The 15915-nt window shown below is 40.4% G+C and overlaps 1 protein-coding gene across 1 annotated transcript in view; it reads right to left on the minus strand.

Annotated features, from left to right (window-relative positions):
* Positions 1–277: 277 nt before the first annotated feature.
* ABCA1 (ATP binding cassette subfamily A member 1) overlaps positions 278–15915 on the minus strand; it is a 130774-nt gene continuing 115136 nt past the window's right edge. Inside the window, exons 38-50 of the mRNA XM_077769825.1 lie at positions 14097–14212; positions 13857–14001; positions 12201–12324; positions 11308–11437; positions 10921–11041; positions 9647–9709; positions 8669–8775; positions 6109–6250; positions 5567–5701; positions 4480–4583; positions 3822–3914; positions 2953–3196; positions 278–1867 (exon numbers count right to left, since the gene is read on the minus strand). Coding sequence (XP_077625951.1) covers positions 1727–1867; positions 2953–3196; positions 3822–3914; positions 4480–4583; positions 5567–5701; positions 6109–6250; positions 8669–8775; positions 9647–9709; positions 10921–11041; positions 11308–11437; positions 12201–12324; positions 13857–14001; positions 14097–14212 — 1665 coding nt within the window. The 3' untranslated portion in view covers positions 278–1726. The remainder of the gene's footprint in view (positions 1868–2952; positions 3197–3821; positions 3915–4479; positions 4584–5566; positions 5702–6108; positions 6251–8668; positions 8776–9646; positions 9710–10920; positions 11042–11307; positions 11438–12200; positions 12325–13856; positions 14002–14096; positions 14213–15915) is intronic.

Raw genomic sequence — 15915 nt, forward strand, 5'->3', positions numbered from 1 at the left:
AAAAGACTGGGTCAGAAAAGTCTGAAATATTCCATGTGGGAGCATTTGCGTTATTTTTTTTCATGATTATCTCAGGACTGAAGAGATGAAAATTTTGAGATTGTCAGAATGCGGTGTCTAAGATCTTCAAAGCCAATTATTTGAAGGTACTATATACCTTAAGCACAAGTTGTTTTACCCAACAAGTTTTGAAGCTAGTGATCTTCTTTGTGAAAGTACTCATTAGTTTTGTGACCCTAATGACAGTTAAACTCTTTTGGCTTTTGCACTGTTGCTATTAAAAAAAAAAAAAAAAAAAAAGGGCTGCCCAGTATTCCTTCACTGGGCCCCCAATGCAACAAAACAACCTGTATTTGTAAACCTGTTAGCTGAAGACCATGGCACAGGATTATCTACTGAGACTTAATTTTTCCCCACCCAATCCATACATACACGCTCAATTCAGCTATAATACACACTCAAAAAATACTTAAACTGAGATTAAGAGTATTTTAAATGACGACCTTAAACTCAAATATAATATTGTCATGAGATTTTGACCATCACATTGTTTTCTAGTCACTAGGTACTAGTCAGAGGATCCATCTGCAGGCTTCCATGAGAAATGGCTAGTGAGGCAGTGAGGCCATATTCCTCTATGCCATGGGTTCTACAAAGAGGCCAGTCCAAGGATTCACAAGTCACTGACAGAACTTAAAATTCCAAATAACATTAAAAGCACAAAGATTTTTGTCAAAATACAATTCCATCTTTTAATATTCTAGATTAACTTAAAAAGCCAGAAATACTACACTTAGGTCAAACAGGAAGAACTGGAGATGCAATGTACCGTGTTAGCAGACAACCAGGACAAATGGACACAGGCCTCTCTAGGTGTGAACACGCCATCTCTACTCCCATGACCTGACCTGAGCAGCTTGCAGCCTCAACAACTTGGCTGCTCTTCACCTCTTTCCAGGATCTAAGTTTATTTTAAAAGTCCCAGAAAAATGACTCCATGGCTCCAAGCAAGGGACAACACAAGAATGGAACCAAGCCTCACCTGTCTTGAGCCACCCACAACTTGCATGTTACCACCACCAGAGCAGCTCATCATGGAATCAGTGCAGGCCTTTCCCACACATGGCACCATTTTGTCACCTGATTATGATGCTGATAGACTCTGAAGCAGAGCAGCTTTCACAAAAGGGTGCATGACACACCATGGTCCTTCAGGCTTTCTGAGCAACTTGGCACTAGTAATTCTGGCACACTCATTGCCAGCAATGGATGTGTCACTGGGAAACCAGTCTCCTGGCATGGCACGGCTTAATGAATGAAGGTGTACATGCCTTTTGATTTTGATAATCTCTGGCCATAATTACTTGATGAATTATTGTTGCAACCCCAGTGAGAATACAAAGAAACAAAAAAAAAGTGTGACTTCAAACCCATATGTCCGCTGGGTTCCATACTAGAGTTTCACATAGGTATAAAGTAATAAACTAAATTCAAGTCTTTTTCACTTGAGAGCCATACAAGACATAGGCTACAAAGGCACTGCCCCTGTAATGGAATTTTGTTTTCATTGCATTGAATTGCATTGCATTGAAGATAGTATCAGTACAGTATCCAGTTTACTTCTTCCTGCAAACACATCCAGCTCTTTCTTTTGGAACACTTCACATGGTGCAAAGGGAGGGCCAGTTCCTCCTTTCTTTCAGTCATCCTGCGTGAACACTATTCTTCATACATAACTTTCTTTCACTTTATCATCCTGGAGAAAAGATGTGAGAACTGCAACATCCACTACTGTCTGGTTTTTGTGTAATGACAAGTCCTTTAAGTGGTCATCATCACTTTGGTCCTTGGCGAAGTTTACAAATACCTGTCAAAAGAAAGATGGACCTTTATAAATAACTCTCTACTTGCTCTTTCTTTATCCCAGTTGTATTTTCACCATGTGGAAAGTAGGGTAAGGGAATACAAGATTGCATAAATAGATTAACAAGAAAACTGTGAGAGGGAGAGGGGATAATTGAAAAAAAGCATTAAAACATTTAAAAATTGAACTTTCTATTGCCCCTCAAATCACCATCTGCTCATTCATCTATTTTGACTCATATAGGCCAGATTAAAAAGGACAGAGGGACAGGAGCACCTGTGTGGCTCAGTCGGTTAGGTGTCTGACTTCAGCTCAGGTCATGATCTCATGGTTCGTGGGTTTGAGCCCTGCATTGGGCTCTGTGCTAACAGCTCAGAGCCTGGAGCTTGCTTCTGATTCTGTGTCTCCCTCTCTCTGCCCTTCCCCCACTCATGCTCTGTCTCTCTCCATCTCTCAAAAAGGGATAAACATTAAAAAAATTTTAAAAACAAAACATTTTAATAAAGGGAAGAAAGACAAAATCTAACATTTACTAAATAGCTACTAAGTGCAAGAATCTGGTACCTGAGGTTATCTAACCTAAATATTTATGTATTCATTCAATCTTTATTCATTCGTTTATTCATTTATGAGAGGGGAAGGGATGGGAGAGAAGGAAGGGGGAGGGGGGAGGGAAGAAGGGAAGAAAGAGAATCTTAAGCAGGCTCCATGCCCAGTGCAGAGCCTGCCATGGGGCTCAATCTCACAACTGTGAGATCATGATCTGATCCGAGATGAACCACCCAGGTGCCCCCGATGTTACCTAATTTAAATGGGACAAGTCACCTGGCAAAAGGCCTGGCCTATGGCAGGGACTCAAAAAATTATAGTTATTGTGATTATTATTACTATGCTCACAATAACCTTCTAATGTAGATAGAATCGTCTCCCTTTTCACATTCAGAGCAGTTAGTAATAAGCATAGCTGGTAGATCAGAAATTCAAGCTCAGATGGTCAAAACTGCTCCAGGATCCATAATGGGAGTGGGGGACAGGGATCAGGAATCCTTACCCTAAAAAGCCAGCTACTTTTGACATTTAAAGCTTACTTGGTCAAGTGTTGTCTGAGAAACAGAGTAGTCTTCTATGTGGAGTCGCTTTTTGCTCTGGGAAAGGATGCTGAATATCCTAGCCAGGGAAGATAATGAGGATGGAAGCTGGTACTGGAGCATGTTCCGGTGCTTCTCTTTGAGGACACTTCCAGGAAAGGCGAGTCCAAAGAATTCCTGGACAGGCTTCAGATCAGGGTTGGACCCTGCTATTCGTACAACTATTGTATAACCATCTCCAAACCTGAAAGCAGGAGGGGAAAAAAACAAACAAACCTCAAATGGAAGATCCTCAGGAAACCTCTCAAAAGAATATTTAACCCTACCCTTTTGGTGCCATGAGACAGGAAGATCCACAACAGACCCAGAAATAAGTATCTGAGAGAAGGAACTAGTTACCGATTACTGACTACCTATTCTGGTGCCATGCCGAGTGCCTTAGACACATGATTTCACTGAATCTTCACCTGGACATAAGTCTGACAGATGCTACAGAGAAACTGAAGTTAGTCATTTGCCTCTGGTACAGGATGTGGACTCATTTGTGTTGGAGTCCAAAGCTTATGCTCTAACCATACGACACGTGTAAAATTTCTGATTTTATGTGCTTCACGAGGCCAGAAGGTAGATAGTCCTGGGAGACAGGCTCTCAGCAAGGTGAAGGAATTTATGCAAGGGCACACACCAGTGAAAGGTAAAGACAGAATTTGAATGCAGCGCTGTTGGACTTCAAAGCCCTCATTCTTTCCACTACACCATTTTGTTCTGTTTATTTCCCTTTAGTTTAGAGCCACCATGTATATGCTCACAAAAAGAATAAATGCCAGCTTTCTCAGTAGGTGTCATCCCAAGGAAATGGTCTTTGTTACCTATTTTTCAGATGTTGGACACTGCCAAGACACCGGAACCTCCCATTCACCATAATTGCCATCCTAGTGCACAGAGCTTCACATTCTTCCATACTGTGGGAACACAGATTTTTGTTTTAGAAAGGTGCTCCTCTAACCATCAGGACATGATAGGACCTCAGGAATTTCAAAGAAATAGATTCCAAGCTACCTAGGGCATAATTGCATCCTCTTACAAATATATGAAGATGTAGAGATAAAAAAAATGCACACAGTCAAAATGTCTACAAAAAGAGGAACAGTTAAATAAATTAGGGCATAGCCTATCGGAATACTTCAACTTATAGCTATGAGAAAGGATGACACATCTATATGTACTGACTTGAAATGTTTACAAAATATTAAGTGAAAAAGAACAGTATCTATACAAAGCTTGCATTTCTGCTCGTAAAGATACACACACACACACACACACGTAGAGATTTGCAAAGGAAAACTGCAAAGATATATATAGCTTAATGATAGCAGTTTTCTTCTAGTGAGGCAATTTCTGGTAATTGTCACTGTTTTTCTCTTTGCCTTTCTATATTTTCTAATTTTTATACCATGATCACATCCACTATTTGGAAAATTTTTAAATTACACAACACGGATGCCAAGCCAAGTCTTTGCTACTGACCTATGAGATGTAAGCACTACTGATCTCCCTTCCTTGACAATACTTAAGGCACAATTCCACAGAAATCTCCGGGCTTTGGGATCCATGCCTGTGGTAGGTTCATCCTGTGATCAGAATAAAATAAATCCTGTTATTTGTGGAAAACACATCAAATACAGATTTGTTTTGAAGTGCAGAAGCATCTTTGAAATAACGAGAATGCCAAGTTAAAGTTTAGGCTCTTTCTTGTTGGACCAAAGAACCAGACCTTACATACCAGAATAAACTGCATGCTTGTTTGTAACCAGTTCACTCTTATAAATATGTCATCAAAGTAGGAAACCCAATTTTTTTTATAAAATTAAATTTCTCCAAATAAATAGAAAGGGAAAGGAAAAACCTATTTAGTTTCAATCGTCTTTTTATGACTGACAAGTATACACTAAAAATTCCTTTTTCTCTAAAATCTCTATTGAAGTCTGGATAAGGCTTTGGCAAAATTACTTTTCTTCTTTTTTTATTCCAACTCACTCCAGCTTAGTCTGTTATGTAGTATTTGCTAGTCTTAGAGAAACAGACTACAGATCCAAATGACCTGGATAACATGAAAGCCTTCACCCAAGGCTTCTTTCTGTAATAACTTCAATGCAGAAAAAAAGGGTCATGGGCCACTGTCCAGTCTAATGTTCTATTTTCCATTTATCTGTATGTAAGCACTATTACCCAGGTGCCACCTTGGGGATCTTGAAACCATAATCTCCATCTACAGGGGATGAACACATAGATGGTCAGAAAGAATGTTCCACAGAAAGGTCAAATCACATATCCAAGACTTAACCACACCTGTCAGGGTTCTCCACACCAGAGAAACAAGGTCCCTGGGGCATCTCTCTTTTGGAGCATGTGAGGGCATAGCAAAACCACCCCAGTGTGTATCAGAAAAACTTCCCTCTGATTTTCTAAGGCCACTCTGCTGTTTCTGGTTGGAAGAAGGATGGCCTGCCATTAGCCAAGCTAATCAGGCAATATCCCTGGATATACAGGACTTTAGAAAAAGTGATGTTCTCTATTCAGGCCAAAATAGTTTTCCATTCACAGTTCTACTCACCAGAAACACTACAGGAGGCCCACCGATCAAAGCCATGGCTGTTGACAGCTTGCGTTTGTTGCCTCCACTATAGTTACCAGCGTATTTTTCTCCATACTTCACCAGGCCCAGTTTTCTAATTGCCCATTCACCAACCTAGAGTAAAGAAAAGCACCTTGACTCATGTCTGCTTTGTTAATTTTATCATGCTTCCTTATATGTCACGTTTCTTTACTGAGTAAGACTAGAAAAATTCTTTTCACTGAGTAGATTCTCTAATCATGACCTAGCAAGTGCCAAGGAGCCAAAAAGCAGGGGGAAGGGATTCGTATGGGTGGGAACAGCACTTCCTCTCTGCCCTCCGTCATGTGCCTGCCAGTCACCCTTACCCCACCATCACCATGGATTCCCACCCTGTAAGTAGGGGCCAAGAGCCAGCATTTCATTGTTGCATCCATGAGTAAGAAGACCCTGAAACCAATGGTCATTTGTGAAAGCAAAGACATAAGGTCTACTGTTTGCCAGCCAAAGAGGACAGGCTGGCTTTCTGGTGCTCACAGTACCTTCCCAACTTCTTTCTCTGGGACTCCTCTCAAGAGGGCAAAGAACTCCACGTGCTCTCTTCCAGTCAGTAGCTCCGTGATGGCATCAAACTGAGGGCAATAGCCCATGTTCTGATGTACTTCATGGATGTTTGATAAAATACTGCAAAGAAAAAACTGGTCAGGTTTTAAGCATTTAGAGATACTCTGATCAGATAATCTTGCCCAATGTTCCTATAAAGTATGCTCATATGTGACAACAATAACCAGTGAGCACACCTGCTATAGCTTGAAGGATGCCAGCCCCTCCTGGCAGTCAGGATTCCTAACTCTGTTCTGCCCACTCGCACCTGGCTCTCCCAACACCTTAATCTGCAGGCTCAGTCCCATTTCAAGATCCTCAAGTCCATCCCAACTGCAGTGATATCTTTACCAACAACCTCACTCATAGGTCCCCAGGACTTCAGCACTAAGTATCCATCCCAGACTTGACTTCTGTGTTCCAGTCGTATGTACAAAGTACTCTGTTACTTGAAAGTGTCCTTCATGGCCATTCAGACCCAGAGGAGGCCAAGCAACTCTGGGTGTAACCTCCCTTCCTCTACTATCTGCTGTTCTACATTGACTCAGCCACAACATGGTCCAGACTCCCTGGTCCCACTATATACCCAATGTGGGCACCCTTCTGGTTTTTAAGGGTTTTGTTTTGGGGGTCTTTTGTTGTTGTTGTTTTATCACAGACTCTCTGAAAATCTGATGACTATATATATACCTATGGATCCAACTTTACATATATTGGCAGAAACTGCTTTTGGGCCCCATGAAGCCAAGCTCAGGTAAAGAATCCTTGATGTGGGAGAAGCTCAGGCCCCATCCAGTCTGATGGCTACACATTAGCCATGTCTGGAGAGTGTCTGCTTTTGACCTTTCAGCAATATTTGTTCCTCTTTGCAGATCAGTTTAATATTCCCAGGGCCAGCCTTTTCCAGAATTATGACTGAGGTGTCCACACACATGATGTTGGGCCCTCACAGCAACACTGCCCCAGCCAGCTCTTATAACCAGTTACTGTGACAAATCTTAGTTTGGGCCTGTTATTGCTGACATTGTTTTATGTCCAAGGAGGCTGGTACTAGGACTAAAAGCCTGGGGAAGCAGGTGTGCAGCCTTAGGCCTACTATTGCAGAATTTCAGTTCTCTTAAACCTCCTTTATTCTGCTACTAAAAAAACTGGATGAGACAGAAGAAGGGACCTATGAGTACATTAGTCCCTTGCTCTTTTCAATTTTATGGGCTTGTAGCCCCCATCCATTATTTCCAAATTGTGAGTCATCATCCATTAGTGGGTCACAAAATACTTAGTGGGCCACGGCCAGTTTTCTTTTAAAGATATACCTATTTATGTATTTTTAGGTATTTATTAGGTTGAGAGGTAACTGTATTCGCTACTTTGGATCATGGTCAGAAAAGTTCAAAAGTGACGGTCTTTTACCATCTCTCCGTATAAAAAGCCCAGAGAAGCCACCCATATTTAGAGTATTCAAGGGCAACATTGCCTAATTGGTCTCTAAAGTGGAGGTGTACCCACTAAAGACCACTTAGTCACCTGTGCATTCTCAGAAAATGGCTTAATGTCGCCTCAATAATTGATAAACCCTTTGGGGAGGGCAATTTGGCAAGTATACACCCTTTCACCTTGTAGCAATTTTCCCGGAGGAAATACAAGATGACTACAAGGACACATTTACATAATGAACAACAGAAGCCAATAAATGTCCAGCAATAAGGAATTGATTAAATAAACTATAGATAAATGTACAGAAGGGCATTTATGTAGCAATGTAGTCTACATCTTAGGATATGTAACCCATTGGGAACTATCCATAGTGCACTCATTAACAGGAAACTAATTTTAAAAATCTAGATACAGGATGATCTCAATTTTATAATGTATTTATATGTATATATAACATAGATTTGGGCTGATGGGAATGTTCTAAAACTGGATTGTGGTTATGAGTGCACAATCTTGCAAACTGACTAGAAATCATTCAGTTGTACTCTTAGGACAGGTAAACTACATGGGATATAAATTACACCTGAAGAAAGGTGTTAAAAAAAAAACAACATATGGGATGTTTACACGTATAGGTGGATTAGGAGGAACTTAACGGAGGACCACGCAGGAGAAGAAGGGGAAAATAGTTGGGGAGAGGGAGGGAGGCAAATGGTGAGAGACTCTTGAATGCTGAGAACACTGAGGGCTGATAGGGATGGGGGGAGGGGAAGGGGGGTGATGGGCAGGGAGGAGGGCACTTGTGATGAGCACAGGGTGTTATATGGAAACCAACTTGACACAATAAACTATTAAAATAAAAACATGGGGATTGAAAAAATGTAAATAGTAGTTATCACTAGGTAGTGGGATTATTGATGATTTTTATCTTCTTTAAACTTTTGTATTTCAACATTTTTATAAACTATGTAGTACTGTTACAATCCAAAATATTAAAATATATTTATTTAAATAAGGTAAAAAAAAAAGTTTTTGTGGTAAAATACAGTCTACATCTTTTCTCACCTATTTTTGTTAAGGAAAGCATCTCCTCTGGTAACTGTAGTATCTCCAGTTAACATCTTGAAAGTTGATGACTTCCCAGCCCCATTAACTCCCAGAAGTCCAAAGCACTGAAAAAGATTGGGTAAGCCGTATAAGCAAACTACTAAAAATATGCATATAAATCAGCCTTATAAAACAGTCACCTCGGCTGGGTTTTCAGATAACATGATTCTAAAACATCATTCTTAAATATCGATGAAGAGTCCATTTTTTTCTGATTTTAAGAACTTATATAGATATTTAAATATATATTATATTGAGATATATTGAGCATATTTGTAAATATTATTTGAGTCATGAGGTTGAAACCAAAGCTCATGTGTAAAAAACAGTAATGAAAGCCTACCAATCACATTTCACCATCTTATCTGGCTAAAGGGCAGAAAAGAACACAAACATGAATAAAGAAAAAACCTACTTTAAAAAAATCTATTTGAATTTCACCATCTTGAATGGATCACAAAGTCCCACTTGAGACATGTGTTCTTTTTTTTTTAATAAAAAAATTTATTTTAAATATTTATTCTTGAGAGAGAGACAGAGGGAGCGTGCACGCGCAAGAGCATGAGCAGGGGAATATCAGGGAGAGAGGGAGACACGGAATCCGAAGCAGGCTCCAGGCTCTGAACTGTCAGCACAGAGCCTCATGCAGGGCTTGAACTCACTAACCATGAAATCATGACCTGAGCCAATGGTTGACGCTTCACTGACTGAGCCACTCAGGCACCCCATGTGCGTTCTTTTCTGAAATTGCCTTTTATCCCAAATAATTGCCTTTTGACATATGGAATCCCCATCTTCTCAATGACTGACTGCTCCATATAGACATGAATAGAGAAGCCTTTAAAAGACACTTTTACCTTTCCAGACATCGTTGTTTGATTGGGTAGACAGTTGGAATTAATAGGGACAAGAAAAGTGTAGATCAAGTGCCTTTACCTCGCCAGGAGGAATGCCAACACAGATCCTGTCAACAGCAGGCTTCCTCTTTCTTCTGTAGATCTGCAACCGACAAAGTGCACACATTCATGAGCCATGGTGAGTCACAGCTATCCCAAGCAACTGTGGAAGAGGGAATTATAACCCAAATACACATGAAATAAGACTCATCGATAAAACTAAGTCACATATTTGATATGCTAAGAGCCTTGGTCTGTCTCTGCAGCAACAGGCTTCTGAAGGACTTTGAAGCTCAAAAAAAAAAAAAAAAAAAAAAAGGGAATTTTTTTTTATTTTTAATTTAAAAGCAACTTTTTTTTTTTTTTTTTTAAAAGTTTATTTTTGAGGGGGATGGGCAGAGGGAGAGGGGGAGAGAGAGAGAGAATCCCAAGCAGGCTCTGCACTGTCAGCAGAGAGCACAATGTAGGGTTCAAACTCATGAACTGTGAGATCATGACCTAAGCTGGAGTCCAAAACTTAACTGACTGAGCCACCCAGGTGCTCCTTAAGTTTATCTTGAGAAAGAACATGCAGGCCTGCACATGCACATAAGTGAGGGAGGAGCAGAGAGAGGGGAAGAGAAAGAATCCCAAGCAAGCTCCATGCTTGCTGTTAGTGTAGAGCCCAACATGGGGCTTGATCTCACATGACCTGAGCTGAAATCAAGAGTTGTCCACTTAACCACTGAGCCACCCACGTGCCCCTAATATCAACCTTCTCAAAAGACATATTAGTCATTAAAATATAATTTTTCATTTACCTGATATTCTACATATTTTAAAAATTAAACTGTACATGGTAAAAATGTATCATTGACACACTGCAAATATTGTTTGTATATATTACAAAAAAATGAACTGTTAGGATTCTGGCACCTACCATGGACTGAAACAAACCTTTCCCCTGAGCAATGGAGATAGATCAGCATTTTAGACTATGACTCTCATAATCAGCCATTTATTCTTCCTACCTCAGCTTTGACTGGATATACAATTTTTGTACATTTTAATAACAAACACAAAAGTGTAAGCATGAAAAACAAATGTACTTGAGAACAACACTTCATATTACAAAATATTCTCAGCAGGATTTCTTTAAGAAGTCCCCTCAGTGTATTTTAAATACAATTAAATACTAGATAGTCACTTGATATAGATGCACACATTTGGGGAAGCATGCTCTTTTTATTAAACAAATCAGCAAAACTGACCATTTTCAAAAAAAGCTGAAAACAATTGAAGACAAGTTGTTACAGCCTGAACTCACTGTCTCACCTTTGTCAGTTCCTTGATTTCCAAAATGTCATTCTGTCCTCCACCATCAAGAATTCTCTGTCTTTCCCGCTTCACATCTTCATCCTCATCATTCAAAGGAGGAAGCTTTGCATTTACAGGTCTTGGGGGAAAATTTTTAAGGAAAAAAAGAATCAACCTTTCAAGGTATCTTTCAAGACAAAGACCCAATTTCTAACAAAGTCCTATAAAATATACTCTCTGTAGTTTTTAGGATCAGCAGTGCTGTGGGCTAGAGGATACCCGCATTAAGAAAATCAGTTGGAATGTCTTGAGTTCAGTCCAAAACAACCACCACTGACCAGTGCTTCCCCATGTTCCTCTGTGAGCCTCAACCAGGTGCTCCATGAGTTCTGAGAAAATTCTCACCTGGGCCTGATGAAGAATCTGTACTGGATCAGAACAGTGATGAGGAAGAATACCACCCCTTCCACGGCCATGGCGAAGAGGTTTCGTCCCACTAAGTCCCAAGACAGTGGTGAAACAAAACGATTCTCCCCTGGCAGACACAATGCAGAGATCCAATCAGAATGGAGGCACCAAAGATCGTGGCCCTTCCTCAAATTCATCTATATTCCTAGAAACACCAATGGTTCTTGTCTATGACAAGGAGGAAAAAGTAAGGGAGTGACTACTTTCCAAGTCTGATTTAGGGCAGCATGTTGGGAAAATATACTATGACCCAATGATCAGTCAGATTTCAGAAGTAACTTGTATTAGTTCTCTAATTTTGTATCTTTCCTTTTTAATGAGACATGCCAAAAATCCTTTTTAAAAAGGCAAACAGTCCAGGGTAATTTTAAGGGTATTTTAGCAAACTGTTTCACTAAAGATTAGAGAGCACTTTAAAATGATGTCCCTTCCAATAGCATATAATATAACCTAGTGAACTAATTAAATAAGCTGGCTTTATGGGAATATTCCTTACATTCCTTAAATATCTCCTGTGCACTTACTGTGGTGTGCCTTTCCAATGACTAACAAACCCAACCAGGGGTATTATGCATTGGGTCCAAAATGAAGCCAGTGTTTTCCTTACCTCCAAAATTGCCCTCTCACTTCTCTCAATGCTATCTGAGGCACAGACAAATGTTGCCTCAAAAGACCCATGCCACATCCAGTTTCGTTGTCATGAACGCACTTAGTGGGGCGAAGTCCTATGCCCAGTCACCAGCCTCTTTCTAAATCAAAGCCCAGAGTCCCAAGGCCCATGAAAACTGTGACCTCCATGAAAGCACCCTCCAGACACTGCTGTCACTCACCAAACCTTTCCAAAGCATCAGCCATTGCCTGATTTTTCACCATGTCGATGAGCCCCCGTCCCAGGCAAAAGTGTGGGAAGATCAAGAATACAGACTTGAGGATATCATTGATGTTATTCAGTTTCTAAAAAAAAAAAATAATAATAAAAAAAAAAGAAGAAGAAGGAAATGTCATTTCTTCAAATGAATGCTATTTGTAGTTTAGGCTAAAAATGTATCACGATCGAGATTAGAATACGAGATTAGAAAAATCTGGATTCCCTGGGGTCAAAATGGACCTTTGAATTCAGTCACCAATAAATAGCAACAGCCATAGTTGATGATATAAAATGTAATAAAATTTCCTCCTTAGAAAATCTGAAGTAAAAAAAAAAAGAAAAAGAAAATTTGGGGTAATGCTATAAATATGTAGAAATATGAGCAAAATTTGGAAACATAGTTATGTTTAATCAGAAGCAAAACCATAATAAAATACTGGCTTAGCGTTTCAAAGCAAATTGCTTATGTCTGGGTCACTATTTCAGTTTCAGGATTTTGTTGGAATTTTAAAAATTCTTCTTGTACACATCAAGTCAGTGGCCAAATTATCCAACAATTAAGTTGCCATGTGCTGGATGCCCTGTGCTAGGGCACAGGGGAGGCCAAGGTTAATAAACAGTCTCTACTCTGAGGAAATTACTACATAACTGAATAGCTGTTGTACTGGAGGCATGAACTGAGCATTTGAGGAGCACAGGGGAGAGAACACCTCACACTGGGCAGGTAAAGGAAAGCTTCACATTTGAGCGCAATATTGAAGGCTTAGTGAGATACTACCAGACTATGATAAAAGAAATCAGGCCTACAGCAGCATGGAGAGTTAAAGCAACAACAAACTCAGCTGAAGCTACAGAGCCTTGGGAAAAGGTGTGGTGAGATCTGGCCAGGAAGAGCTATGCACCACTAAAGGCCTCACATGCTAAGTCAAGGTATTTGGACAAAGACAATGACAACAGGAATGGAGAGAGGCCCTTAAAGATATCTGGAACAAGAAGACCAGACAAGATAAACAGTTCAATGTGGGACATAATAAAAACAAAGCATTTGCGATGACTCTAATACTGCCAGTTGGGGTGACTGGATCGATAGGAATGCCATCCAGTGTGACAGGAATGACAAGAGAAGTACTAGGTTCTGAAAGAAAAGATAATTAGGACAGGTCAAGTATGGGGCATCTAGAAATAATCGAACTGGGGCCATCTGCTAGGCAAGTGAAAACCTGAGACTAGAGTTTCAGGGAACAATGAGGGTTAAAGGCATAGATGTGGGAGATAACTATGTAAGACACAGAGAGGGGGTTGGTCAAAGCCTCGGGAATGAATGGCATCACACAGAGATAGCATCTCAAGTGGAAAGCAAAGATCGCACAGGACCAAATACAGGGAACAGCAAGGAACCTGTCAAAAGAAATTCAAGGGTTTGATCAATCTAAGAAATATAAGGAAAAAGATGAGAAAGACATGCTATTCAAACCCAGTGGGGAAACAATCTGGAAAAGGATTAAGTGGTCAGCGGGGTCAACACCACAGACAAGTGGTGTTAGATCATTATTCCACGCTGTCCTCTGGCTCGCAGAGATGCTCATCCCCACAGGAGCTGCTCTTTCTGCAGACTCACATTGTTGGTGAACAGCTCCAGCACAAAAGTGGCCACGCTGCCATTGATCCCGATGAAGAGGTTCACGCTGGTGAGGACCACGTAAGCTGTACTCGGGATCTTGAACACGAAGGAGGCCGGGTACATGAGAGGTGTGATCGACCACCTGGTGAGGCACAAAGACAAATGTCCACTGGGTGTCCCCTGCCTTCCTTGGACACTGGGCACTATATGCCTTACTCCCATCCACAGATGCCTTACCCATACAGCAAAAGTAGAAGGGCTAGCACGGGTAGGTTGGTGGAGGACACATAGGACTTCTGCTGGAAGCAGATGAAGATGATAATGACCAGCGTGGCAGGGACCACATAGTTGCACTAAAAGTGAAAAACAAGGAAATAAGGTTCACCCCTGAGTCAGAGATAGCACATCTCAAGTCTTCACCATCATAGGACAAGAAAGGGCAGATAAACATATTGGGAGAATAACTTTGAATTAATGAAGCCACATAAAGCATTAATCAGAATACTGGACAATACATTTTGACAAGCATTTTACCCTTGGCTGATTTTATAAACTGCATGCCCTTTCTGTCTTTCCAACAGCTAAGCCAAGGTGTCACGCTCAGTAAACTTATAGTGAACAATGGATTCCCAGTCAGAGTAATTACAATTTCACAGGCAGCAAATAAGCTTCCATTAGTCTTCCCAAAGATGATTGTGTGTTTCACCATTAATGCTATATTAGAGTCTGCCCAACTTCAATCTCACATGTAATCTATTTATAAGTGCTTACCTCATAACATGAATGTCAGAATGGTTTCATCACACTGAGAGTAATTTTAAAGTCTGTCCTGACAGTGTGTCAAGCATTAAAATGCAGATATAAAGACTTGACTACAGGACAATTATGAGAATTCATAGCTGGCAGACCAAAGCACAGGCAGGGAGGTGATAGTGGACTTGTTGGCTGTTAAAAGAATTTGAGCTTCAGACTGCAGGACTCTGCCTCAATCCCATCCTTCCCAGTAGTTTATCAACAACTTAGATGAAGGCATGCTTTTAGTGAATTTCAGAGTCTCTAAAGCAGGGGTGGGGTGGGGGTGGGGGACAGATAACACATATGAAGATAAGTGATAGCTCTGCGGTCAGACTTGATCTTCCATCTCTGAGCCTCCTGTGCCTGCCACAGTCAGATACATAGTGAGCACTCAGTATGTGTTTACCGAATGAAGTAATCACTGGATCAAGATAAAAACAAAACCAGATGGATGCTAAACAAGATGCTGTATCATAGGGACAGATATAAAGCTTAGGTTCAAAAAGTCAACTGCATTAGTATAGAGTGAAAGAGACTCCATTCACCAATCATTCTATGAAATGGAAATTGCAGTTCACTACCAAGTCGCCATCAAGACAGTGCTACTTCCCCATGCAATACCTGTGGGCTGAATAATGAAAGTATGGGATAAAGATCAACTCTCTCTAGATTTGTAACCTTTCAGACCTCAGCCTGAACACAAGGTTAGTTTTCGGCTTGCCTTTTCAAAAGGAACATTAACAACGTGGAACATGGCCATAGAAAGGCAACATATCAGAACAGTGATAAGTCTGAGAGGGTTGGTATAATCAGAACAGACACCATCATCATCACTCATGTTTGTACAGTGCTTTAGAGATTACAAAGTGTGTCCTCATATAGATCATCTTATCTGGGGAAAAGATGGGTTAAATGAAAGTTGTCTTCGAATACCTGAAGGACTGTGCAGTGGGAGAAGAATTAAATTTGTTCTGTGTGGCTTACGATTAATGGAAGTCAAGGGAGATATACTTCAACTCCACTTTACAAAAATTAGGACTTCAGAATTCTTTTAAGTCCTCCATATTGATCTGAACAAAAGCACTGTATTAGACCTGGCACAAAAATATATTTGAAATGGATGGATAAGCTTTTGGGTAAAATGTATAGTTTTCAACTGAAAGATGGATTCCCTACTAAGGTAAAGAACACCTTGATTCTGGAGGTGAAAATCTACCAGACAAGGCAGAGGCAATGGAGTTTGGATTAAGAGTCTTCCAGC

The sequence above is a fragment of the Crocuta crocuta genome, unplaced genomic scaffold (genome assembly GCF_008692635.1).
Source record: "Crocuta crocuta isolate KB4526 unplaced genomic scaffold, BGI_CrCroc_1.0 scaffold95, whole genome shotgun sequence".
NCBI lineage: Eukaryota > Metazoa > Chordata > Mammalia > Carnivora > Hyaenidae > Crocuta > Crocuta crocuta.